This window comes from Ranitomeya variabilis, chromosome 2 (assembly GCF_051348905.1).
Source record: "Ranitomeya variabilis isolate aRanVar5 chromosome 2, aRanVar5.hap1, whole genome shotgun sequence".
Classification (NCBI taxonomy): domain Eukaryota; kingdom Metazoa; phylum Chordata; class Amphibia; order Anura; family Dendrobatidae; genus Ranitomeya; species Ranitomeya variabilis.
The window spans coordinates 345,309,857-345,334,485 of record NC_135233.1 but is presented as its reverse complement, the minus strand read 5'-3'; the positions used below and the strand labels follow the sequence as shown (position 1 = coordinate 345,334,485).

The 24,629-nt window shown below is 44.5% G+C and overlaps 2 protein-coding genes across 3 annotated transcripts in view; both read right to left on the bottom strand.

The window, feature by feature from the left end:
* Window positions 1-12,308, bottom strand: part of CLASRP (CLK4 associating serine/arginine rich protein) — a 29,284-nt gene extending 16,976 nt beyond the window's left edge. For both annotated transcript variants that reach the window (XR_013221327.1, XM_077285468.1), the window contains exons 1-11: window positions 12,182-12,308; window positions 7,223-7,350; window positions 6,262-6,359; window positions 6,066-6,167; window positions 4,927-5,006; window positions 4,538-4,622; window positions 3,649-3,785; window positions 2,686-2,782; window positions 2,243-2,321; window positions 1,961-2,034; window positions 870-911 (exon numbers count right to left, since the gene is read on the bottom strand). Coding sequence is in view for 1 of the 2 variants with exons in the window: in XM_077285468.1 (XP_077141583.1) it covers window positions 870-911; window positions 1,961-2,034; window positions 2,243-2,321; window positions 2,686-2,782; window positions 3,649-3,785; window positions 4,538-4,622; window positions 4,927-5,006; window positions 6,066-6,167; window positions 6,262-6,359; window positions 7,223-7,339 (911 nt within the window). In the remaining variant the exon portion in view is untranslated. The remainder of the gene's footprint in view (window positions 1-869; window positions 912-1,960; window positions 2,035-2,242; window positions 2,322-2,685; window positions 2,783-3,648; window positions 3,786-4,537; window positions 4,623-4,926; window positions 5,007-6,065; window positions 6,168-6,261; window positions 6,360-7,222; window positions 7,351-12,181) is intronic.
* An 8,481-nt stretch (window positions 12,309-20,789) lies between these two features.
* LOC143809398 (uncharacterized) lies at window positions 20,790-22,951 on the bottom strand. Its single transcript, XM_077292468.1, has 2 exons — window positions 22,733-22,951; window positions 20,790-22,169 (listed from the first exon to the last, which is right to left on the bottom strand). Exons 1-2 carry the CDS (start codon window positions 22,909-22,911, stop codon window positions 21,188-21,190), a joined length of 1,161 nt encoding a protein of 386 aa, XP_077148583.1. The 5' UTR covers window positions 22,912-22,951; the 3' UTR covers window positions 20,790-21,187.
* Window positions 22,952-24,629: the final 1,678 nt, after the last annotated feature.

The following is a 24,629-nucleotide window of genomic DNA, read 5'->3' as shown; positions in this document are numbered from 1 at the left end:
TGCTGGCACACCTGCGCCCCCCCCCCCCGTGCTGCTGGCACACCTGCCGCCCCCCCCCCCCCCCCCCGTGCTGCTGGCACACCTGCCCCACCCCCAAAACTTCCCCCAAAATTTTGGGAAACAGAAGTGCGTCTTATAATCCGAGAAATACGGTACATGTTTCTAATGAAGTAGCCATGAATCATGCGACAGATTCCAGAAATAATACAGGATATACTAACCGAACACACTGCGGTCTCGAATGTACAGGACTATATTTTAGCATTTAAAGAAAATGTCATCTGATTTTTACCATCTCTTCTGTGACAGCATAATGTAGGGGCAAAGAAAGACGCTGATCACAGCAATCTGTTACTTACTGGGCTGCTTGCTAATGAAACAGTGATTTTAACTAGAGGACTAGTAAACCTGCTGCCATGTAGTCCTGCATATTCATGAGCTCTCTATAACCTGGACCTAGTTTTCTGCCTATGCAGTGTGTACACTTAAAGCTGCCAATCAGTGGTGTGGGCGAGGTTATACAGAACTCAGCATTCAGAGAACTGGTAGATCTAAAACAAAAAAAAAACACTGATTTTATCAAAACTGCAACAAGCAGCCCAGTGACACTTCGTTGTAATCAGGATGCTCTCAGATGTGGTAGCAAGAACTTAGTGACAGATCCCTTTTAGGCACACACCATATAAAAAGTATTAGCATCTCCAATTTGGAGCGCAAAAGTTTTAAAAGAGGAAAAAAAAAAAAAAAAAAAAAAAGATAGCTAAAAAAAAAAAATCACAAATATTACAATAATTACATGCGAGTTCATACAGAAAGTAAGTCAACTAAAATACATGGCAAAGTTGCATTTTGTGAACAACCCTACTCACCTCCTGTAAGGATCATACGTTGGACTGTCTCGTCGTGCATAACTGTTCAAAGAAAGAAAATAAATGGTAATGATTTACTTTATGATGCAAGGTACAGAAGTGATAAGTCATTTATGTAGTCTGCTATTTATTGCCTACCAATAAATAGCTCTTAAGCCTAGGTGCAGATGACCGGACGTATTCTCATCCGAGAAAAATCGGGTTGGAGGAGCTAATCTTTTTGTGCTTACTTAGTGACAACCTCCTAGTGGCAGCAGCCTAAAGCTTCTTTCACATTTCCGTCAGTACGGGGCCGTCACGAAGCGTCGGTGCGACGTACTGACGGAAGTGTTTGCTTTCACATTTCCGTCTGCGTTGTCGGGCAGGAAAGAGTCAGAGAGATTTCCTGCCGGGCAACTGGATGCGATGTACAGAAAAACGTTCCCTTGAACGTTTTTCCGAGATGGGCTGCCAAAACCCAACGCATCCAGTGCATGACGGACACAACGTGTGGCCATACGTCGCGATCCGTCGGCAATACAAGTCTATAAGAAATTAGCAGGATGCGGTTTTTTCCCCAAAATGATGCATTGTGACGGATATAAATAAACAGAAGTGTGAAAGTAGCCCAACACCCATGGTCCTGTGTCTTCCAATGAGGCGCAGGAGAAAAATCTGGTTGATTACGCAAATCATCCTCGGAGCAAAGTTTGCTCATAATGTGATCAGGTTCTTTTGGATGAAAAGAGAGAGATAAAAAAAAAAAAAAAAAAAGTCTCCATTTTCTCCATTCTGTCAGTCTATGGAAATGGGACTGCACCTCAGATGTCATCCGAGTGCAGTCTGGTGGTTTACACCCAGATCGCACTTGCATTGCCAAGCGCGACCTGAATATCGGATCAAACTTTGGCATGAAGCGTTTTATTTCTTGGACTGGCTCATCCCCCAGAAAAGTAAAAGAAAATCTCAGACATGTGCACGGCCCCATAGTATAACAATGGTCCGAGTAAGATCAGATGATTTGTTGGATCACGCTCAGACCAATAATGCAGTAGTCAGCACGTGCCCCAAGGCTTGCCATTTTCTCATAGGAATAAACCATTTCTCTTTACCTGGGTGGACTGATCTTTCTTCCTTTGAGTCGTTTTTCTCTAAACTCTCTTCTCTGCCGTCGGGAACGTCGTCCCTACAATTACATGGAGAAAAGTTTTTACACGATCCCTCGGAAACAAATGTTTAAAAAGGTAAAAGGGATCGGAAGGAACAATCTGGAAAATGTACTAAGGACAAATCCAATATAAAGAGGGCGATGTGGGTAAGATACTGTCTGAAGAGGTCAGGCCTGCTGCAATGAACCATGTCACGTCCCGCTGTCTTTTGGTGCAGATCCTTACAGAATACATGGCCTTCTCCTCTTCTAAAGCTTTAGCATGTTTTATTGCTTCAGACTCTTCTTTATCTTTACGTAGCATCCTAATAAAAACACAAAAAACACAGGAGTCCATCACAGTCCGCAATATTAAGCGGAACATTCATGTAGCGGAAAACTGGCTAGTAAATATGGTGCTTTTTTCCATATAAATTGGACCAAGTTTGGACCGCCCGCGGCTCTCATGACCACAGTGTGACGGCTTCATAAAAATATATGCAGCCGTCACTCAGGTCAGGAGATCCGCAGGCCAGGTCGATTTATACGGCTGTAGGGCTGCACCGTAAAAAGTACTTTGTGTCATAATCAGAAAATTGTTAGGATCCAGCATTTATGGCACCAAATGGAGCAGTAGCAGCACCAGCAGGAGGCCACAAGTGTTGGACCCCACATGTCTTGCTGAAATACCTGACAAAGTCTCCCTCCGCCATTCCATAAGTGGTGGCCTGCTTGTTCAGATCAGCAACCTGCTCCTCCGTTATATCATCTACATCCACTTCCACATCTGAAAACAGTAAGTTAGGTGTCGGTGATTAATACAGGTAATATCCAAGCTCATCATGATGACTTTAAAGAATTAAAACCACTTTTTTGCAGTATTTTCAGCACACCGCTCCCCTGTATACTGTGGGGTGCTGCGCTGCTGCTTGACCAGACTAGAGCTATGGTTGCACTGCTGACCTGGACTGCGTGCTCCCGATACTTCTATATGGAGGTATATACTTGCGTCTATGGCTTTTGAGTAGCACAGAAAAGGGTATGTGCACACTGGGTCTTTTTGCTGAGTTTTTGGAAATTGAGCAGAGACTCCAAGTCTTTCAGGAGGATTTGGAAAGTTTCTGCTCAGTTTCTGTTCCGAAAACACAGGAAAAAGACTGAGTGAGCACATACCCGAACAGAAGATCGCTGGGAAAAGAGTGTACTGCAGTAATTCAGCCGATGTCAGAGCAGCGCTTACAAGCTTGCCGACACTGTGCACTACCGGCCACAGCAGAGCACACATAGGGCCATTTGTAGATGAAAACTGTAGTTAACTGACAGTACCCTCTGGCGTGGTGCGGTGCTCCTGCAACCTCGGCAGGACAGCTTATGTGGAAATTCTAGGTCAGGAGAGTGTTGTGTCCAGATCCACTAATTATCAGGACATGCTTTGCTACTGGTTCTACAAGAACTGAGCTATAGTGTTACATCACGCAGGGCAATGAAAGTATATATGCTTCAATCCTGGACATTTTATTTTTTAGTAAGTGAGGAAACAGTTAAGCTAAGGGAAACATATATAAGCTCTAGACAAATTCTGCAAACCAAGTCAGACCCCACGACCACCGTGCAGCAGAGCAGAGCCAATATTACAGTAACAAGTAAAGATACCTATGTCTGGTATGACCTCATCTTCATCAGATTTGCTCTCATCATCAGAATCTTCATCCTCTTTGTCAGAGCTTCCTAAATCCGCCACTGTGCTGTCATCGTATGTGTACCCAATGGAGGCCTTCTTTTCTGCCAACCTACAAAAAAAAGAAAAAAAAAAGAAAAAGCCTTCGAGCTCAGTGTCACCGCTCCAGCCAAAAACAAAGTCCAAAACAGCGCTGAACCCAAGAAGGGCAAGAAACAATTTTTTTTTTTTTTTTTTATTTCAACCCTGCGCAAGCTGATGGGAGCACAGAAAGTCAGAATCAACCATTCCCTTTACTCCGTTGAGAGCCAGGTCATTTTTTTTTAAAAAGAAACATACATACGTATAAATAAAAGCTGCAGAGGGAACCCAGATACCTGTATCGCGCCGGCTGATCAGCTGTTCGGCTCCGCAGCTGCATGTGTCACGGCTATGTGACAGTCACGAAAAATGCATGTGTCGCCTGTGTATTGGGCTCTCCATGCATGTGCTGTGACTTGTCACACAGCCGCGACATAAGTAGCTGCGGAGCCGGACACCTGATTATCGGGAGTGACCTGGGAAGCCGGGTTCCCTCTGCAGCCTAAATCGGTAAGCGCTATAGCTTGCCGAATAAGCAGGTACATGAGCAAATTTGTTAACTCTACTTTATAAGACGAAAAATGGCAGCAATGAGGGACTTTAGCGGACCCCTGCCTGCCATAGTAACCCATCGACACCCCGCCATAGTGTATCAAGAAAAGGAGGGGGGGTGCTGATGGTATAACAAAGGGTTTAAAAAAAGATCAGATGTTAAATCAATTTCCATTCTTGGGGCAGCGCTGAAGCTGTAATGATATAAATGGGAATCATCGTGACCCTTACCTCTTCTTCTCATCATCCCCCGGTCTTTGTAGGCCGCCATACAGTTCATCAATATAAATCTGGTACAGACACTGCTCTTCAGAAACTTAAAAAGGGAAGGAAATACAACAAACAATAAAACACATACGTGCATTCATGATCAAATACACAGTTTCTTATTTTTCTTGCATGCGTTTTCATTTCTGCATTTAAAAAAACTATATATTTTTTTTTTTTTAAATCTTGAAGAAATAACACAAAAAAGCAGATGATAAACGTATTAAAATAGCAAAGTGTAGCAGCTCATTTGTGAATTGCAACATCTGTAAATGCAGGATGATGAGGATTTTCTAAAATTGATTTAGATCACAAGATCATAATCTTTTTGTTATTAAATCATTAATACATACTTCCAGCGAAGTCATTCTGTACCAACCCACGGTAGCGTTCGTAATTACACTTTCGGTCATCAGCTTCCTGCTCAGGTGATCTGGTAAAGGCAGAAATAAAGTCACTATAAGCCTTCAAAAATACTGGTGAAAATGAGATTGAAGATCCACAAAGACAAAAACCTCAAAATTATTTACCCGTCTCTTTGCGCAGCTATATTATCAAAAAGAAAAAAATTAAATAAATGACATCTCCATTCTCTGTCCTCCGTCCCCCAAAGGACACCAGACATAAAACCGGTTGACTGCAGTACTCATGCAACACTGTATGGGGCGAGGACTGGAGCAGAGGGGCGAGGCCGGTCTTTGGTCAGTATAGATTTCTTTGCATTTATGCAGCATTCTGTGGTTATTATTAAGAGGTTATACAACCCCTTGTATATAGGGAGGACCACTCCTTTAAAATGAAGGAAACTTAGCTGTTGTAAGAAACCGCATCTTAAATAAAAACCATCATGGATATTCCAACAACTCATTACCATTTATAGCAAATTCAAGGACGCGAGGCAATTATGCAAGATATTTGGGCCACTCATTTTTTCATAAAATATGATTACCAGTGACAACTAAAGAATTTAAAAGGGGACCTGTCAGCACATTTTACATACAATAGTATGGCTGTATAGTTGCTTGGATCCCAATAAAAATGAACTTTTTCTTTACTGAAATTTGATGTAGCAGTCATTAGAAATCTAGAGTAAAAGCCATATGCAAATCAGGTTGAAAGTGCATCGGGGGGGTGTCATTGCACTTGGAAGAAGCTGCTCATGTGCACAGATACACCCCTGGGAATTTAGCATATGGCTTCTTCCATAGATTTCTCATGAAAATGCACAATGGATCTCTAGGAAAAAAAAAAATTATATAATTTTTTTCTATTACGGGAACAGGCGCATATACGACCATATTAGTGCTTCTATATGTAAAAATGGGCTGATGGGTTCCTTTTAAGGAATATGGAAACAATCTAGTCATCTGACCCCAACAAACATTTATATAAAACCCTTTAACATAAAAACAAATAAATAATAAAAAAAAAAAAAAAAAAAAAAAAAAAAAAAAGTAAAAAAAAAGTAGAAGCAGAAATGGCCACGGCTTACATTGTGGTGAGAAGAGGAGGTTTATATTCTGGAATATAGTCAAGATGAGCGCGGACATCAAAGCGGTCAATCATGTTGTTAGGGTCCCCCTGCCACGGCATCCTGAAAAAAAAAAAAAAAAATGTATGTAAGAGGATGGTAAAGCAGTCCGCAGCGGAATTACAGAAAAATGTGTTTTTTTTATCAGGATCCTCACATGTTAACAGGGCTTTCAGCAGCCAGTGCCACAGCAGAGTCCAGGTGAATCTTACAGAATCGTCCATGTACCTGAAGGAACTGAGCTGGGTCTTTTTTCTGAAAAGAGAATATTTCATTTAAAAAAATAAATAAATAAAAATGACCAAAACTACGTATAAATGGCAATTAAGTAAAATGCAAAAAGTACAAAACTAATGAGGAAGAACCAATTGTCATTTTCTGGCCAATCCTGTGGTTTCACAGGTAAATTTGTTTCTGTATGAGAACCAACACAGCAGCAATTACTTTTAGAAATCATCATTTAAGTAGTCTATGCTCGGATGCGATATAACATTGCCCCCCCACCCCCACCACCACCCCCGAATTCATCAAAGCTTTTACGCCCCCCAAAAAGTGGTGTAAAAGCTTTGAAAAGTTGCAAAATTGTCGAAAACCTTGAGTTTCCATGCCAGGTTCAGGGAAACGACGCTACGGATCATCTAATTCGTGATGAGTTGTATGGCAGAAATCTCACTCCAGTACCTGACTAGAGTGAATCAGATGAGACCCCTGACCCAAACATTACAGCCTCCTATACGCCTTCAAGGGCTTATGCACACGTCCCTGCAACACGGGCGACCACAGACCGTAATGCACGGACTCGGGAGTGACAGCTTCATACATTACTATAGGGCTGTCACAATCAGGTCCGGAGAGCGGTGGCCAGCCCATGCATTGTTGTCCGTGCTTGGACCCTGTTGAATGGACCTGCATGAGTCCTTAGGATGATGTATTCAGGTCAGGAGACCCACGGCCAGTCCACGAATCATGGACCTTGACACCCAGACATGTAAATGCCATGTAATAGGAAGGGTTCCTAAATGACACCCTAATAAGGCTTGTGGACAAAGGTGAATATTATAACTTTAATAAGCAACTCACCTAGAGAAAGAAAAAAAAACAACATCATGTCTACTTACGATCTTCTCATAGTACTCTCGCCGGCGCTCAGCCCGCTTTTTATAATCCACCATCATCCCCCGCAGCTTCCGCTCGTGCTTACGAGCTTCATGCCACATCCTCGATCCAGTCTTCATCCGACAACTTACTGAGGAGGAAGAAGAGAATAAACATAATACATAATTACATACATCGCTTATATAACAAACTATACAACAAAGTCAGCACAAGTTATCAAAAACGGATAAGAATAAATGTGTCTTTCCCCCTAGAGTAAAATGGGGAATATAAGACATGTTAGTAAGTGTGATATAATGACTACACTAGTCTAATAGAAGAAAAAAAAAAAAAGGGGAACACACACACACACTTCATTTCAGCATTAGAGGAAATTATTGCCTGAAAAAGAGTATCTGCACCAATTCCACAGCACGTGATCGTACCCCTTGTACAGTTGGCACCATGCAGACTGTGCACAAACTTTATAGAAACTTTCCAACTGAATACGGTAGAAGTTTCTAACAAGGGCGATGCCTTCTCTCCTGAAAAGTCATATTGGCTGGTCTCCTAAAATCACATCCTGACCTCCCACAGGCCAGAGCACATCATTATAGGCCAGTTGTGGCCCGTGGGCAATGGTGTGAGCTGTACTGCCCTGGCCTCATCTGCAACCATCACATATCCTGGCATATGGGATGTCGATCAAGCCAGGACCGGCCTTTGTGACTCTAGAGGACAGAGGCTCCACAATTGTTGCACCGTTCAGTATAGGTTGAAATGTAAAGACTGCAGCCAATCAGCAGTTGATGGTTGTCTGCAGCGGTCAAAAGAAATTATGTGTGGAGGAGTATAGATTTTTTAATCTATGCAGCACCCCAGGACCACTACTTGTCCCTATTACTCTCATCTTCAATCTTCAAGAGCCCAAGGATCCCCTTCCTCCAGGCTTCCTGTTTGCCAGGCGGCTGTGTATTCCTGATCGATTGATGAGCCGCTGACCCCAACTTAGTCACCGATGCAGCAAAGCTTTGCTTCTTGCAGCATCAGAGGGGCGCGCGGGCAAAAAACTGGACGGATTCAGAGATCTGGTTAGCTGTAGAGAAGACCTTACAAGTTCTACTGGAAAAATCTGGTAAGCGCTGGCTCCTAGCCTAGGAGACCAAATACCACAGACTGCCAACATCAGTGGCCAGCCTGGGCAACAAATATAAAACTAAACACCCCTTCATTTTTGATAACAGGAGTATTTTTTTAATAACATGTTGCAAATTGTTGTTTAAGGGACAACTGTCAATTTTAAATAATAATAATAATATTTTGAAGGGGTGTATAAACCAAAAAGGAAAATTCCCATGCAGATTATCAAAAGGTGTGATGACATAGGATTCATACAATCCATTCTGTCACAAAACGTTTGGAATGCATGAACGAATGAATGAAGTCCACAAATTGTGGTTGATCCTGTGGATGTTTGTGGAGAAAGCTTGAGGGTCATAGGACAAGACACCCCCACAAAAGTAGGGGGAAAATATGGGGCTGACAACAAATCTCATGTGTAAAACTGGCAGAACAAGTTTATAAACCTGCTCTTGAAACAAGAGATTACAAATCTGCATAAAAAGAATGAGCAACCTATGTTATCGACAATAAAGCTGCTTTTATCTATGGGAGGATCCCGGCACAGAGCTGCAGTTGGAAAAAAAAATACAAGAAAATCCCTGCAGCCATCTGCTAATACACAAAGTAAAGAAAACTCTCCACAATCCGACATGTTAATATCAAAACAGTTCCGTAATTAATGTAATCATGTAGTAGTCGTCACAGACAACACATTAGTCCAAAGAGCAAACGTGCCACAACAATAACGTGCTGCTGGACACCATGTAATCAGCAGGGAATCTCAACAGTAACAAAGGAAAAAAAGTGTAACCTTTTTTTAAAGCATGAAAATTATGTTCCTACAGCCCTTCCTGACCAGGCAACTTTTTTCAATTCTGACCACTGTCCCTTTATGAGGTTATAACTCTGAAACGCTTTAACGGATCCCGGTGATTCTGAGATTGTTTTCTCGTGACATATTGTACTTTATGATAGTGGTAAAATTTCTTTGATTTGACTTGCGTTTATTTGTGAAAAAAAAATGGAAATTTGGCGAAAATTATGAAAATTTTGCAATTTTTAAACTTTTAGTTTTAATGCACTTAAATTAGAGCGTCACATCATACAAAATAGTTAATAAATAACATTATAAAAGGGGAGAAGCCAGCGCTGCTTGTGGTCAGAACGCAATACAAAAAGTGCTCATGCACATATTAATTTCTAACTGTATATCAAAATGAGACATTTAGCAAACAATTGATCAATTCTTTGAGCCACCCCACCACATCACGGCATTCTCATGGGGCAGTCCTACTCTATGATTTTTATATTCGCTGTGCCATTACGGCCTCCTTAATATGTTAGAAGCAAGACCACGGGGTGGCTCAAAGAATTGATCAATTGTTTGCTAAATGTCTCATTTTTGAAACTCAGAAATCAATATGTGCATGTGCACTTTATGTTTTGCGTTCTGACCACAAGTAGCGCTGGCTTCTCCCCCTTTTTTACTTTAATAAATAACATTACCCACATGTCTGCTTTACATCAGCGCAATTTTGGAAACATAATTTTTGTTAGGAAGTTATAAGGGTTAAAAGTTGACCAGAGATTTCTCATTTTTACAACACCATTTTTTTTTTAGGGACCACCTCACACTTGAAGTGACTTTGAGGGGCCTATATGACAGAAAATGCCCAAAAGTGACACCATTCTAAAAACTGCACCCCTCAAGGTACTCAAAACCACATTCAAAAAGTTTATTAACCCTTCAGGTGCTTCACAGTAATTTTTGAAATGTTTAAAAAAATTGAACATTTAATTTTTTTTTCACAACATTTTTACTTCAGATCCAATTTGTTTTATTTTCCCAAGGGTAACAGGACAAATTGGACCCCAAAAGTTGTTTTGCAATTTGTCCTAAGTACACTGATACCCCCATATGTGGGGGTAAACCACTATTCAGGCGCACCGCAGAGCTCGGAAAGGAAGGAGCAACGTTTGACTTTTCAATGCAAAATTCGCTTGAATTGAGATGGGACGCCATGTTGCGTTTGGAGAGCCCCTGATGTGCCTAAACAGTGGAAACCCCCACAAGTGACACCATTTTGGAAACTAGACCCCCTAAGGAACTTATCTAGATGTGTGGTGAGCACTTTGACCCACCAAGTGCTTCACAGAAGTTTATAATGTAGAGCCGTTTAAAAGAAAAAAAAAAACATTTCACAAAAATGATCTTTTCGCCTCAAATTTTTTATTTTCCCCAAGGTAACAGGAGAAATTGGAACACAAAAGTTGTCCAATTTGTCCTGAGTACGCTGATACCTCATATGTGGGGGGGAACCACTGTTTGGGCGCACGGCAGAGCTCGGAAGGGAAGGAGCGCCATTTGGAATACAGACTTAGATGGATTGGTCTGCAGGCGTCACATTGCGTTTGCAGAGCCCCTGATGTGCCTAAACAGTAGAAACCCCCCACAAGGGTTTTTTTTTTTTTTTTACTTTACAACATTGTCCCAGGGTGGGACATCACTATGGTACATCAGATCGCTGCTCTGAAACTTTGCATAGCACTGTCAGATCAGCGATCTGACAGGCAGTGCAGGAGGCTTTCCGGCGCCTGTCACATACAGCTGACACCAGCATGCGATCGTGCCGCCGTACTAGTACTGCGGTTTGCGGGAACTCAGTTCCCGCAGAGCAGTACTAGTACGGCGCATGTCGGGAAGGGGTTAAGGCTATGTGCACACGTTGCAGATAAGACGCTGCGGATCTGCAGCAGTTTTCCATGTATTGTGCAGTACCATGTTAACCTATGGAAAACAAAATCCACATCAACATCCACAGTGCACATGAAATCAGCGTTTGAATTGATATGCAGATGAGAGGCTATGGTAGAGCTGAAGCCTCTGTCACTCCAGCTCTATTCCCCGCCCAGCTCTGCCTCCTCCTCCTTGACTGACAGGCTGTAGGCTATGTGACTACAGGCAAAGGAGCCATCAGTCAAGCAAGAGAAGGCAGCGCTGGGCGGGAGGAACCATCTATCTAGGTAAAGGTATTGCTGGAATTTTCTTCGAAAGAATCACTTATGCATATAGTTTTGATTGTGAAACCCTTCATCCAGCAATATGTCTCTTACTAGGCTGCTTGCTGTATTCTTTATAATAAAAAACAAAACACTGTTTTATCAGCAGCAGATCATCACTAGAGGATTAGGAAACCGTTGCCAGGTAGTCCTCCATATTCATGACCTGTGTTTAACCCTGCATTTCCCCATACACTGCGCATAGGCAGAAAGCTGCCAATCAGTGGCATGGGCGGGGTTATACACAGCTCAGCATTCACAGCACTGCTAGGTCTGCGGCAGAAAAAAAGTGTTTTTTTTATAAAAAAAAAAAAAAACCTGTAGCAAGCAGCCCAGTGAGTGATACATCACTGGAATCAGGGTCTCTGCCCCTATATAACTATTATATAAGGGTGGACAGCCCCTTTTAGAAGACACTGCACTCAGGCTCCATGTAATCACAGTACACCAGCATGGACCGGACAGCACAGACTGCTCCGGATCAGTACAGTGCAGATGAACAGGTTGCTCCAATCCTGGGGGAAGTTATAAGAGGCAACACCCGGAAATGATAGATACAATCTGCAGAATGCATTATGTACGGATACCGCAGCCCTGCGCACCTCCGCCTGCTGCAGACTACACGCTGCACACAGCTGTCATGGCAGCAGCTCCCAGGCCCTGCATCACCCAGTGGTGGGAGCCTCCCGGCTGTTACCAGTCAGCGCCCCGCACCCATCCCCCCACACAGCAGCACCACATAGCGCCATGCACAAGGACGCAACGAGCCCAGAACCCCGTCCCTGCACAACCCTCCTCACCAGGTCCTGCTCCTACAGACCGGAAATGATGCGCTGCCGCAAAGCTACTCTCCAGGATGCTGCGAAGGCGAATGTGGGCGGGGTATATGCCCACAGAGTGACGTCATACACCGCGCGCTGCCATTCATGTTAGCACGCAGAGTCCTGTCAGCCCTTCGAGAACTAGCCACGCCTCCCTGACAGTAAACGCGTTCATTGGCTAAGAGTCACGTGACTGTTTTGAATTACAGGCCGGTGACGACGCCATTTTTTTGGAGACCAAAATGATTACAGTAATGACAGTTGTGGACTACGTCATAGTGGCTGTAACAACTAGTCGTGTTCCAGCCTCAAGGGGCTGTGTGGTCAGAAAATAACTCACTGTTTGAATAAAGTTTTTAAGTTAAAGGCGTTTTCAGAAAACTCCAGTCACCAGCTGCAGTTTGTTTAAAGGGAACCTATCACCCCGTTTTTTAACCCCTTAAGCCCCGAGGGTGGTTTGCACGTTAATGACCGGGCCAATTTTTACAATTCTGACCACTGTCCCTTTATGAGGTTATAACTCTGGAACGCTTCAACGGATCTTGGCGATTCAGACATTGTTTTCTCGTGACATATTGTACTTCATGTTAGTGGTAAAATTTCTTCGATATAACTTGCGTTTATTTGTGAAAAAAACGAATATTTGGCGAAAATTTGGAAACTTTCGCAATTTTCCAACTTTGAATTTTTATGCCCTTAAATCACAGAGATATGTCACACAAAATACTTAATAAGTAACATTTCCCACATGTCTACTTTACATCAGCACAATTTTGGAACCAAAATTTTTTTTTGTGACGGAGTTATAAGGGTTAAAAGTTGACCAGCAATTTCTCATTTTTACAACACCATTTTTTTTTAGGGACCACATCTCATTTGAAGTCATTTTGAGGGGTCTATATGATAGAAAATACCCAAGTGTGACACCATTCTAAAAACTGCACCCCTCAAGGTGCTCAAAACCACTTTCAAGAAGTTTATTAACCCTTCAGGTGTTTCACAGGAATTTTTGGAATGTTTAAATAAAAATGAACATTTAACTTTTTTTCACACAAAATTTATTTCAGCTCCAACTTGTTTTATTTTACCAAGGGTAACAGGAGAAAATAGACCCCAAAAGTTGTTGTACAATTTGTCCTGAGTACGCTGATACCCCATATGTGGGGGTAAACCACAGTTTGGGCGCATGGCAGAGCTTGGAAGCAAAGGAGCGCCATTTGACTTTTCAATGCAAAATTGACTGGAATTGAGATGGGACGCCATGTTGCATTTGGAGAGCCCCTGATGTGCCTAAACATTGAAACCCCTAACAAGTGACACCATTTTGGAAAGTAGACCCCCTAAGGAACTTATCTAGATGTGTGGTGAGCACTTTGACCCAACACGTGCTTTACAGAAGTTTATAATGCAGAGCCGTAAAAATAAAAAATCATATTTTTTCACAAAAATGATCTTTTCACCCCCAATTTTTTATTTTCCCAAGGGTGAGAGAAGAAATTGGACCCCAAAAATTGTTGTGCAATTTGTCCTGAGTACGCTGATACCCCATATGTGGGTGTAAACTATTGTTTGGGCGCAGGGCAGAGCTCGGAAGGGAAGGAGCGCCATTTGACTTTTCAATGCAAAATTGACTGGAATTGAGATGGGACGCCATGTTGCATTTAGAGAGCCCTTGATGTGCCTAAACATTGAAACCCTCCACGAGTGACACCATTTTGGAAAGTAGACCCCTTAAGGAACTTATCTAGATGTGTGTTGAGCACTTTGACCCAACAAGTGCTTCACAGAAGTTTATAATGCAGAGCCGTAAAAATAAAAAATCATATTTTTTCACAAAAATTATCTTTTCACCCCCATTTTTTTATTTCCCCAAGGGTAAGAGAAGAAATTAGACCACAAAAGTTGTTGTGCAATTTGTCCTGAGTACGACGATACCCCATATGTGGGTGTAAACCATTGTTTGGGCGCATAGCAGAGCTCAGAAGGGAAGAAGCGCTATTTTACTTTTCAATGCAAAATTGACTGGAATTAAGATGGGATGCCATGTTGCGTTTGGAGAGCCCCTGATGTGCCTAAACATTAAACCCCCCCACAAGTGACACCATTTTGGAAAGTAGACCCCCTAAGGAACTTATCTAGATGTGTTTTGAGAGCTTTGAACCCCCAAGTGTTTCACTACAGTTTATAACGCAGAGCCGTGAAAATAAAAATTATTTTTTTTTTTCACAAAAATGATTTTTTAGCCCCCAGTTTTGTATTTTCACAAGGGTATCAGGATAAATTGGACCCCAAAAGTTGTTGTCCAATTTGTCTGGAGTACGCTGATACCCCCTATGTGGGGGGGAACCACTGTTTGGGCGCATGACAGAGCTCGGAAGGGAAGGAGCACCATTTGGAATGCAGACTTAAATGGATTGGTGTGCAGGCGTCACGTTGCATTTGCAGAGCCCCTGATGTACCCAAACAGTACAAACCCCCCACAAGTTACCCCATATTGGAAACTAGACCCTCCAAGGAACTTATCTAGATGTGTTGTGAGAACTTTGAACCCCCAAGTGTTTCACTACAGTTTATAACGCAGAGCCGTGAAAATAATTTTTTTTTTTTTTTCACAAAAATGAAATTTAGCCCCCAGTTTTGTATTTTCACAAGGGTATCAGGATAAATTGGACCCTAAAAGTTGTTGTCCAATTTGTCCTGAGTACGCTGATACCCCCTATGTGGGGGGGAACCACTGTTTGGGCGCATGACAGAGCTCGGAAGGGAAGGAGCGCCATTTGGAATGCAGACTTAAATGGATTGGTCTGCAGGCGTCACGTTGCATTTGCAGAGCCCCTGATGTACCCAAACAGTACAAACCCCCCACAAGTGACCCCATATTGGAAACTAGACCTCCCAAGGAACTTATCTAGATGTGTTGTGAGAACTTTGAACCCCCAAGTGTTTCACTACAGTTTACAACGCAGAGCCGTGAAAATAAAACATATTTTTTTTCCCACAAAAATGATTTTTAGCCCCCCAAATTTTTATTTTCCCAAGAATAACAAGAGAACTTGGACCCCAGAAGTTGTTGTTCAATTTGTCCCTAGTACGCTGATACCCCATATGTTGGGGTAAACCCCTTTTTGGACGCACGGGAGAGCTCGGAAGGGAAGGAGCACTGTTTTACTTTTTCAACGCAGAATTGGCTGGAATTGAGATTGGACGCCATGTCGCGTTTGGAGAGCCCCTGATGTGCCTGAACAGTGGAAACTCCCCAATTCTACCTGAAACCCTACCCCTAACCTCACCCCTAACCGTTTACTGAACATTTTCTGACAGTCATAAGTGCCACGTATATAAGTGCCACGTATATAAGTGCCACGTATTTAAGAGCCACGTATTTAAGTGCCACGTATTTAAGTGCCACGTATTTCAGTGCCACGATATTTCAGTGCCACGATATTTCAGGGCCACGTATTTCAGTGCCACGTATTTCAGGCACTGAAAAATACGTGGCACGTAAATACTTCAGTGCCACGATATTTCAGTGCCACGTATTTCAGTGCCACGTATTTCAGGCACTGAAAATACGTGGCACGTAAATACGTGGCACGTAAATACGTGGCACTGAAATACGTGGCACTTAAATACGTGGCACTTAAATACGTGGCACTTAAATACGTGGCACTTAAATACGTGGCACTTAAATACGTGGCACTTAAATACGTGGCACTTAAATATCGTGGCACTTAAATATCGTGGCACTTATATACGTATATACGTATATACGTATATAAACGTATATTTCAGTGCCACGTATTTCAGTGCCACGTATTTCAGGTTAGGGGTAGGGTTAGGGTTTTTTGTTTTTTTCTTGTTTTCTTGTGTTTTTCTATAAAAACGCATGCGTTTTACCGCGTTTACATGCATTTTTTCACACATGCGTTTTTTTTTAAAAACGCATGCAGATAAAAACGCAAGTGTGAAACCAGACTAAAAGATGCTTTTTATAGCAAAAAAGTTTTTGCGTCTCCAAATTTTGAGACCTATAATTTTTCCACATTGTCATGTGAGGTCTTGTTTTTTGCGGGACGAGTTGACGTTTTTATTGGTAACATTTTCGGACACGTGACCATTTTTTATCACTTTTTATTCCGATTTTTGTGAGGCAGAATAACCAAAAACCAGCTATTCATGAATTTCTTTTGGGAGAGGCGTTTATACCGTTCTGCGCTTGGTAAAATTGATAAAGCAGTTTTATTCTTCGGGTCAGTACGATTACAGCGATACCTCATTTATATCATTTTTTTATGTTTTGACGCTTTTATACGATAAAAACTATTTTATAGAAAAAATAATTATTTTGGCATCGCTTTATTCTGAGGACTATAACTTTTTTATTTTTTTGCTGATGATGCTGTATGGCGGCTCGTTTTTTGCGGGACAAGATGACGTTTTCAGCGGTAACATGGTTATTTATATCCGTCTTTTTGATCGCGTGTTATTCCACTTTTTGTTCGGCGGTATGGTAATAAAGCGTTGTTTTTTGCCTCGTTTTTTTTTTTTTTTTTCTTACGGTGTTTACTGAAGGGGTTAACTAGTGGGCCAGTTTTATAGGTTGGGTCGTTACGGACGCGGCGATACTAAATATGTGTACTTTTATTGTTTTTGTTTGGTTTTTTTAGATAAAGAAATGTATTTATGGGAATAATATTTTTTTTTTTATTATTATTTATTTAGGAATTTTTTTTTTTTTTTTACACATGTGGGAATTTTTTTTTTTACTTTTTTACTTTGTCCCAGGGGGGGACATCACAGATCGCAGATCTGATAGTGTGCACAGCACTCTATCAGATCCGCGATCATACTTTCATCGGAGCAGGCTGCAGCTTTCATCTGCAGCCTGCTCCGACCCGGAAGTGCTCCCTGCAGGACCCGGATACAGCCCCTCGGCCATTTTGGATCCGGGGCCTGCAGGGAGAAGACGTTCGGTACGAGGTGAGTACATCACCTTGTACCGATCGTCTCAGGGAAGCACGCAGGGAGCCCCCTCCCTGCGCGATGCTTCCCTGTACCGCCGGTACACCGCGATCATGTTTGATCGCGGTGTGCCGGGGGTTAATGTGCCGGGGGCGGTCCGTGACCGCTCCTGGCACATAGTGCCGGATGTCAGCTGCGATATGCAGCCGACACCCGGCCGCGATCGGCCGCGCTCCCCCCGTGAGCGCGGCCGATCGCGTATGACGTACTATCCCGTCACCGGGAATTAAGGCCCACCCCACCTCGACGGGATAGTACGTCATACGGGCTTAAGGGGTTAAAGATTAGATAAAAATAGTGTTAAATAGGGGCAGAGCTGGGCTTTACATTACTGCCTTTTTGGTGCCTTTACACCCCCGTTAGGCTGCCGAAATACCTTTGTGAAGTGGCCGTTTTGTCCTGTCACTCAAGTTGGTCAGGTCGGATGGGCGTGGTCACAGCGCTGTTTCTCCCCCAGATCAGGCTCATCATTACGTTGGTGGCGTAGTGGTGTGCGCATGTCCAAGGTCCCGAATCCTGCACAGGGGTGTGAAAATAGCAGCGATGTCCGTTATTTCATTGGTGGTCGGTGGGCGCGGCCATCTTGCTTTGGCCGCGCGTGCGCAGAAGCGGCGCTCTGCTGGCCGCGGCTTCAGGAAAATGGCCGCGGGCATCCGCGCGTGCGCAGATGGCTATCGCGGCGGCCATTTTCGTGAAGCAGAGTTCACATTTCGGCTTCACGAAAATGGCCGCCGCGATAGCCATCTGCGCACGCGCGGATGCCCGCAGCCATTTTCCTGAAGCCGCGGCCAGCAGAGCGCCGCTTCTGCGCACGCGCGGCCAAAGCAAGATGGCCGCGCCCACCGACCACCAATGAAATAACGGACATCGCTGCTATTTTCACACCCCTGTGCAGGATTCGGGACCTTGGACATGCGCACACCACTACGCCACCAACGTAATGATGAGCCTGATCTGGGGGAGAAACAGCGCTGTGACCACGCCCATCCGACCTGACCAACTTGAGTGACAGGACAAAACGGCCACTTCACAAAGGTATTTCGGCAGCCTAACGGGGGTGTAAAGGCACCGAAAAGGCACTAATGTAAAGCCCAGCTCTGCCCCTATTTCACACTATTTTTATCTAATCTTTAAAAAACGGGGTGATAGGTTCCCTTTAAAGAAAACCTAACAGTGAACCCCCCTCTCCCCCGGTCCAGGGCTGCACTGCTCCCGCTGTTTGTATAGACTGCTGCACTAGACAGCACTGCCATCAATCTGAGTTCTGCCAGAATTGACCATGAGCCGCTGAGCTGATTGGCTGCAGTGCTGTCGATGTGACATAAGTTCTGCAGACAATAATGGACACTGGCAGCAGCGGCAGACACTCAGCACTGGACCCGGGGAGGGGGAGTAAAGTCCAACATGGTTTTTATTTTCAAACAACTTGCAGCCGGTAAAAGGGGTTTTCTGAAAAAGGAAAACCCCTTTAAACACTTTTTCTTCATTTTCCACGTCGTGGTTTAAAAATAAAATATCCGGAAATCTAGCGGGATCACTGGTCCTCCCAATAGACTGACATTTCCTGTTCTGTACACATCCGCCAGCTTCAGAGTGACGCCAACAGGCTGCAACGCATAGGAAGGAGTGCGTAGCATGAGCGTGCTGTAAGCGGCCATGCTGGGATTGCAGAGGTGGCCGGTAACCTGGGCAACGAGCTGTAAAATATAAAATTATGGATTCTTCTGTTCTCGCCTAAGGGGTGAGAGATGTGACCTAAGGGCGAGGCATGCGGCCTAAGGGCGAGGGATGCGGCCTAAGGCCGGCGTCACACTCAGCGTAAGACAATACGGTCCGTTTTTTACGGCCGTAATACGGAGAAATGTTCCCAAAATAGTGATCCATAGGCAGGGTGTGTCAGCGTATTTTGCGCATGTAATGTTGCGTATGTAATCCATATGCCAGCCGTAATGCGTATTTTTCACGCAACCTGCCAAAATGGACATTTAACGGTTTTGGAGGCTGTAATTGATTTAAATCAGCCTCAGAAACCCTATTTAAGGCCTCGACAACAAGTGCCACCCTCCCATATGGCCATTTGGTTTTTGTGCATTTGTTGGTGTATTCTCTCAACCTTTGCACCATGTCTGACCTCCTTCACTTCACCCCAACCCAGCGGGTTTTGTATAACTGGCTCTTGTCACGTCGCTATGGCCATCCATATCCAGTTATTGCTGATCCGCGAAGGAGGAGAACCAGAATGTGGGTGCATCCTCTTCTCACGAAACGCCTCACTAAAGGCCATTTCAAGAGGCTCTATACAGCTCTGCGGCAACATCCCGATAAATTCTATCTATACTGTCGCATGACCATCCCAACATTTGATAGATTGTTGGAGATTTTACGTCCCGGTATAACATATCAGGACACAAGGTTGCGCAAAGCAATATCCGCAGAGGAGCGTCTTCTCCTAACCTTACGGTATGTATTACATATTCACCCTCCTCACATACTGTTTTCTTTTACTTTTAAAACAGTTGTTTTTTATCATTTCTTTCCAGGTATATGTGGACAGTAGGTCACAAACATATATATAAGCTTTACAAAAATTTACTAGTCAAGTTGCCTTAGTAACTTTTTGTTTTTGTAGACCTTATCCTGCTTTACAGGAAAACAACAAAAATTTTGCCTATTAATGTTTTGTGTGTACTGGTTTAACATAACTAATATTTTTTTTGTTTCATTTTTCAGCTTCCTGACAACAGGATTGTCATATGCGGGACTTCACCTTGAGTTTTTAATAGGACGCTCAACAATATCTGGCATTGTACGTTTAACCTGTCGCCAAATATGGGAGAAAATGAAAGACCTTGTTATGCCTGAGCCAAAGCAGGCTGATTGGCTACAAATAGCCCGTGGTTACCAGCAAAATTGTGACTTCCCTAACTACATTGGAGCCGTTGATGGGAAACATATCAGGGTACGTAAGCCGCCGAACTCTGGCTCCCAATTCTACAATTATAAGCAGTTTTTCTCTGTAGTTCTGTTAGCTGTAGTTGACAGTCACTACAGGTTTATAATTGTAGACATTGGGGTCTATGGGCGAACTGGAGACTCTAGGGTCTTCAATTCGTCCATTATGGGTCGGCGGCTACGTGACAACCTGTTAGATCTCCCACCGCCTCAACAACTGCCAGGCTCCAGTGCAGAAGCAGTGCCTTTTGTTTTTGTTGGAGATGAGGCGTTCCAACTGACCAGACATGTCATGAGGCCTTATCCACGGCGCAACCTCGACCACCGGAGGAAAATATTTAATTTACGGCTTTCTAGGGCGCGGAGACTGGTGGAGTGTGCCTTTGGGATTCTGGTGTCCAAATGGCGTGTTCTCCAGTCTGCCATTCAGCTCAGTGAAACTTCAGTGAACGAAGTGATCAAAGCGTGTGTAATTTTGCACAATTACACCCGCATACATGATTGCTCATCAGATGCTATTGGTGAACACATGTTGAGCAATGTGATTAGGCCTACACCACATGGCCCTCCTCCGCGCCGTCCCCTTTCTGGCATAAAAGTTAGGGATGTTTTCACCAATTATTTTGTCTCTCCTCCTGGTGCCACTCCCTGGCAAGATTATGCTGTGTCTCAGTTGTGATGTAATTTTTTTGCCCTTATATTTTTTAAATACAATTTATTATGCCATTTTAAACGGTAACGTGTGTGTTTGATTTCCTTAATTACCAGATTTGGAGCAGACCATATGTGTTTGGTGTTGAAATGATTAGTCCACAAACATCATTTTGCTTTAGAATTTTTTTTTTTGTCCAACTGACTCAAACTTTTTTTGGCAACTTGCCAACATATTTTTTGGGGGAATTTTTGTTTTGGGTTAAACAACAAACAAAATAAACAATCCAGACAATACAAAACAACAACAGCCATGGTTTGGCATAACATATATGGACCTCAGCAAAAAGAAAATAGAAATTACAGATCCCTGTAAGTAGGCGGGGGAGATAGCGGCAGCTCGGGGTCCTGTTCAGGGGGCCTTTGTTGCGCCAATTGTCCTTGAGCCTGTGAGGAGGCAGATGGTTGCGGAGCGGAACTCTGCCCTTGTCCATATTGGGCATTTGGTTGTTGGCCATAAATAAATTCTCTCTGCAACTCCTGCTGACGCAGATATTGGGTGTAGTCATACCCCATCCCAAAATGGCCATGTTGTCCAAACCCAGGTTGGGACCAGCCTACATCACTGGGTCTGGAAAAGTGGCCATATTGGGAATGGGGGTTTGTAGGCTGCCATTTGGTGCAGTGCAGGCCTTTGCATATTTTGGGGTGGGATGGGCTGAGGTGGAGGCATACGTGGAGTAGGTGGTGCAAATCCTGATTGATCCTGCACCTGTTGAGGAAATTGAAGGCGCAAGAGGTTTGTTTGTGAAAGCTTCCTTCTCTCAATGAATTCAAATACCTCATAGGGTTTTTTGGAGGGGTGCTTAAATCAATCAGGATTTGCATGCACCCTCTCACACGTAGCCTCACCTCCCGGGGAAGGGGGCGAAGGTAGCGGGCAAGGCTGCGAGAAAAGCCCTCCTCTCCATCATCCGTAGCTGCCCTGGACAAATAATTGAGGATACCTGCGTCCACATCCCTCCTTGTCGCTTGCACCTCTCTCCTTCGGCGCCCTCTGGGTAAAGGCACAGCTGCCTGTGGGGATGACACCGGTGGGCCAGTAGGACTGCTGCTCTGGCCTTGCTCCTCCTGGCTTGCAGGTTCATGTGCTGCTGAGGGTGGTGGTTCAGGATCTTGGACACTTGGTGCTGTGTCTTGTGATGCTGGAGCAGTTGGTCTCGGAATGATGGAGTGAGCAGATGAAGAAGATGGGCCTGCCACCTCTTCATCCACACCAACCGGATCTATTACTGCTTCCGAATCCGACCCGGTCTCCCTCTCTGTGAGGTTGGACTGTGTTCTGTCATTAAACAATAAAGACAAAAAGAAACCAGGAAATAGGTGAATATTTAGTAGACATTATTTGCTCACACATCTGTGACCTCATCTCATTAAAAATATGTCCACAAAACATCAGATCCTCAATAGATCTCATTCCAAAAACACATGTTATATGCTATTCACACAATGGGATCCAAGATTTATCCCGTGAGTCACCCAAACTGAGGAAAAGACTACCACAACACATCATACTGTCGCCTACCATTGAAAAGCTACACAAACAGAGTGAAGACCCACCTCTTACAACAATCACATAACCTGCAGTAAACACATATGAAACAAAAAACAGAATGAACAGCTGGACCCACGCATACTGTATTGTCACCCATCCCTTGTTGGAGCTTGTGAGGCTTGGCGGCCAGTGTCCTCTCTCATCCTGGCCCATATTTTTAAAAAATTTTTTAGCCATTTTGAATTTGCATATGTTTACCACTCCTTACATCCAAAGTGGCATGGAATATCCTTAAAAACATAAAATAAAAAAATAGTATTTGAAAAAAGTGTTGTGTGGTTATGACTTACTGCCTTAAATCCATACTGCCATCCAAAAATGACAGACGGTCATAATATATGTATTTTCTTTTTTTTGGTGGTGCTGCTGACCCACTTCTTGCACGCATCTGACGTTCCCGCCGGTACTGGTCCCGGATGCTGCGCCATCTTCTCATAACATCATCCACTGCAATGACATGGTCCAACATTTTGTTATTACCAAGCCCTCATTCTGCACATTGCTTAAAACAGTTGTCATTGATAGATAAATAATCTTATTATTAGTTGTTTAGATAGCAACATTAATTCCATGGTGCTGTACATGTGAAAGGGGTTACATACAGGGGTCTAGATATCCTTTACAGTAAACAAGTTTACAGTGACAGACTGGTACTGAGGGGAGAGAACCCTGTCCTTGCGGAGTTACATTTCTGGATATTTTAAAGACGATACTTCAAAAGCATTAGGAAATTATTATCCTAAAGTAAGACCTCAATTAGGACAGAGTAAAAGAACATGGCCCACAACCCTCTGTACGAGTTTTGTGCTTACAAAAATAGGACACAACGCAACATCAATCTTAGCTATGTCCGTTAACACTATATCATGTTAATCATCTTTGCTTTGTGACAAAAAGTTGCCAGAATATCAGAATAAAAAGTCACATTTTGAACTAAAAAAGGTCGGTCAAGCATTTTTGAAGGAGACATAATGTTAAGACATTATTGTACTTACAAAGTTGGGTCTGCTCCGCATGTGGCCTTTGGGCATAATCATACGTCCATACGTTCATACGTCCGGAAAACTCGCCAGTGTGACGCCGGCCTAAGAGTGAGGGAAAGGGATGCGGCCTAAGGGCGAGGGATGCGGTCTAAGGGCAAGGGATGCGGCCTAAGGGCCAGGGATGCGGCCTAAGGGCCAGGGATGCGGCCTAAGGGCGAGGGATGCGGCCTAAGGGCGAGGGATGCGGCCTAAGGGCGAGGGATGCGGCCTAAGGGCCAGGGATGCGGCCTAAGGGCGAGGGAGGCGACCTAAGGGGCGACGGACGCGACCTAAGGGGCGACGGACGCGACCTAAGGGGCGACGGACGCGACCTAAGGGGCGACGGACGCGACCTAAGGGGCGACGGACGCGACCTAAGGGGCGACGGACGCGACCTAAGGGGCGACGGACGCGACCTAAGGGGCGACGGACGCGACCTAAGGGGCGACGGACGCGACCTAAGGGGCGACGGAGGCGACCTAAGGGGCGACGGAGGCGACCTAAGGGGCGACGGAGGCGACCTAAGGGGCGACGGAGGCGACCTAAGGGGCGACGGAGGCGACCTAAGGGGCGACGGAGGCGACCTAAGGGGCGACGGAGGCGACCTAAGGGGCGACGGAGGCGACCTAAGGGGCGACGGAGGCGACCTAAGGGGCGACGGAGGCGACCTAAGGGGCGACGGATGCGACCTAAGGGGCGACGGATGCGACCTAAGGGGCGACGGATGCGACCTAAGGGGCGACGGATGCGACCTAAGGGGTGACGGATGCGACCTAAGGGGCGACGGATGCGGCCTAAGGGCCAGGGATGCGGCCTAAGGGCCAGGGATGCGGCCTAAGGGCGAGGGATGCGACCTAAGGGGCGACAGATGCGACCTAAGGGGCGACAGATGCTACCTAAGGGGCGACGGATGCGACCTAAGGGGCGACGGATGCGACCTAAGGGGCGACGGATGCGACCTAAGGGGCGACGGATGCGACCTAAGGGGCGACGGATGCGGCCTAAGGGGCGACGGATGCGGCCTAAGGGCCGGGGATGCGGCCTAAGGGCCGGGGATGCGGCCTAAGGGCGAGGGATGCGGCCTAAGGGCGAGGGATGCGGCCTAAGGGCGAGGGAAGTGGCCTAGATTTCAACTGCAGATCACATAGGATAATGGATTTCTGCT

Bases quoted from the DNA above. Each gene is read 5' to 3' on its own strand.
- LOC143809398 (XM_077292468.1), bottom strand. From the start codon at position 22,911: ATGTTGGACCATGTCATTGCAGTGGATGATGTTATGAGAAGATGGCGC. The intron at 22,170-22,732 runs GTAAGTCATAAC...GTTTAATGACAG, and splicing joins GGCAGTATGGATTTAAGGCA to AACACAGTCCAACCTCACAG.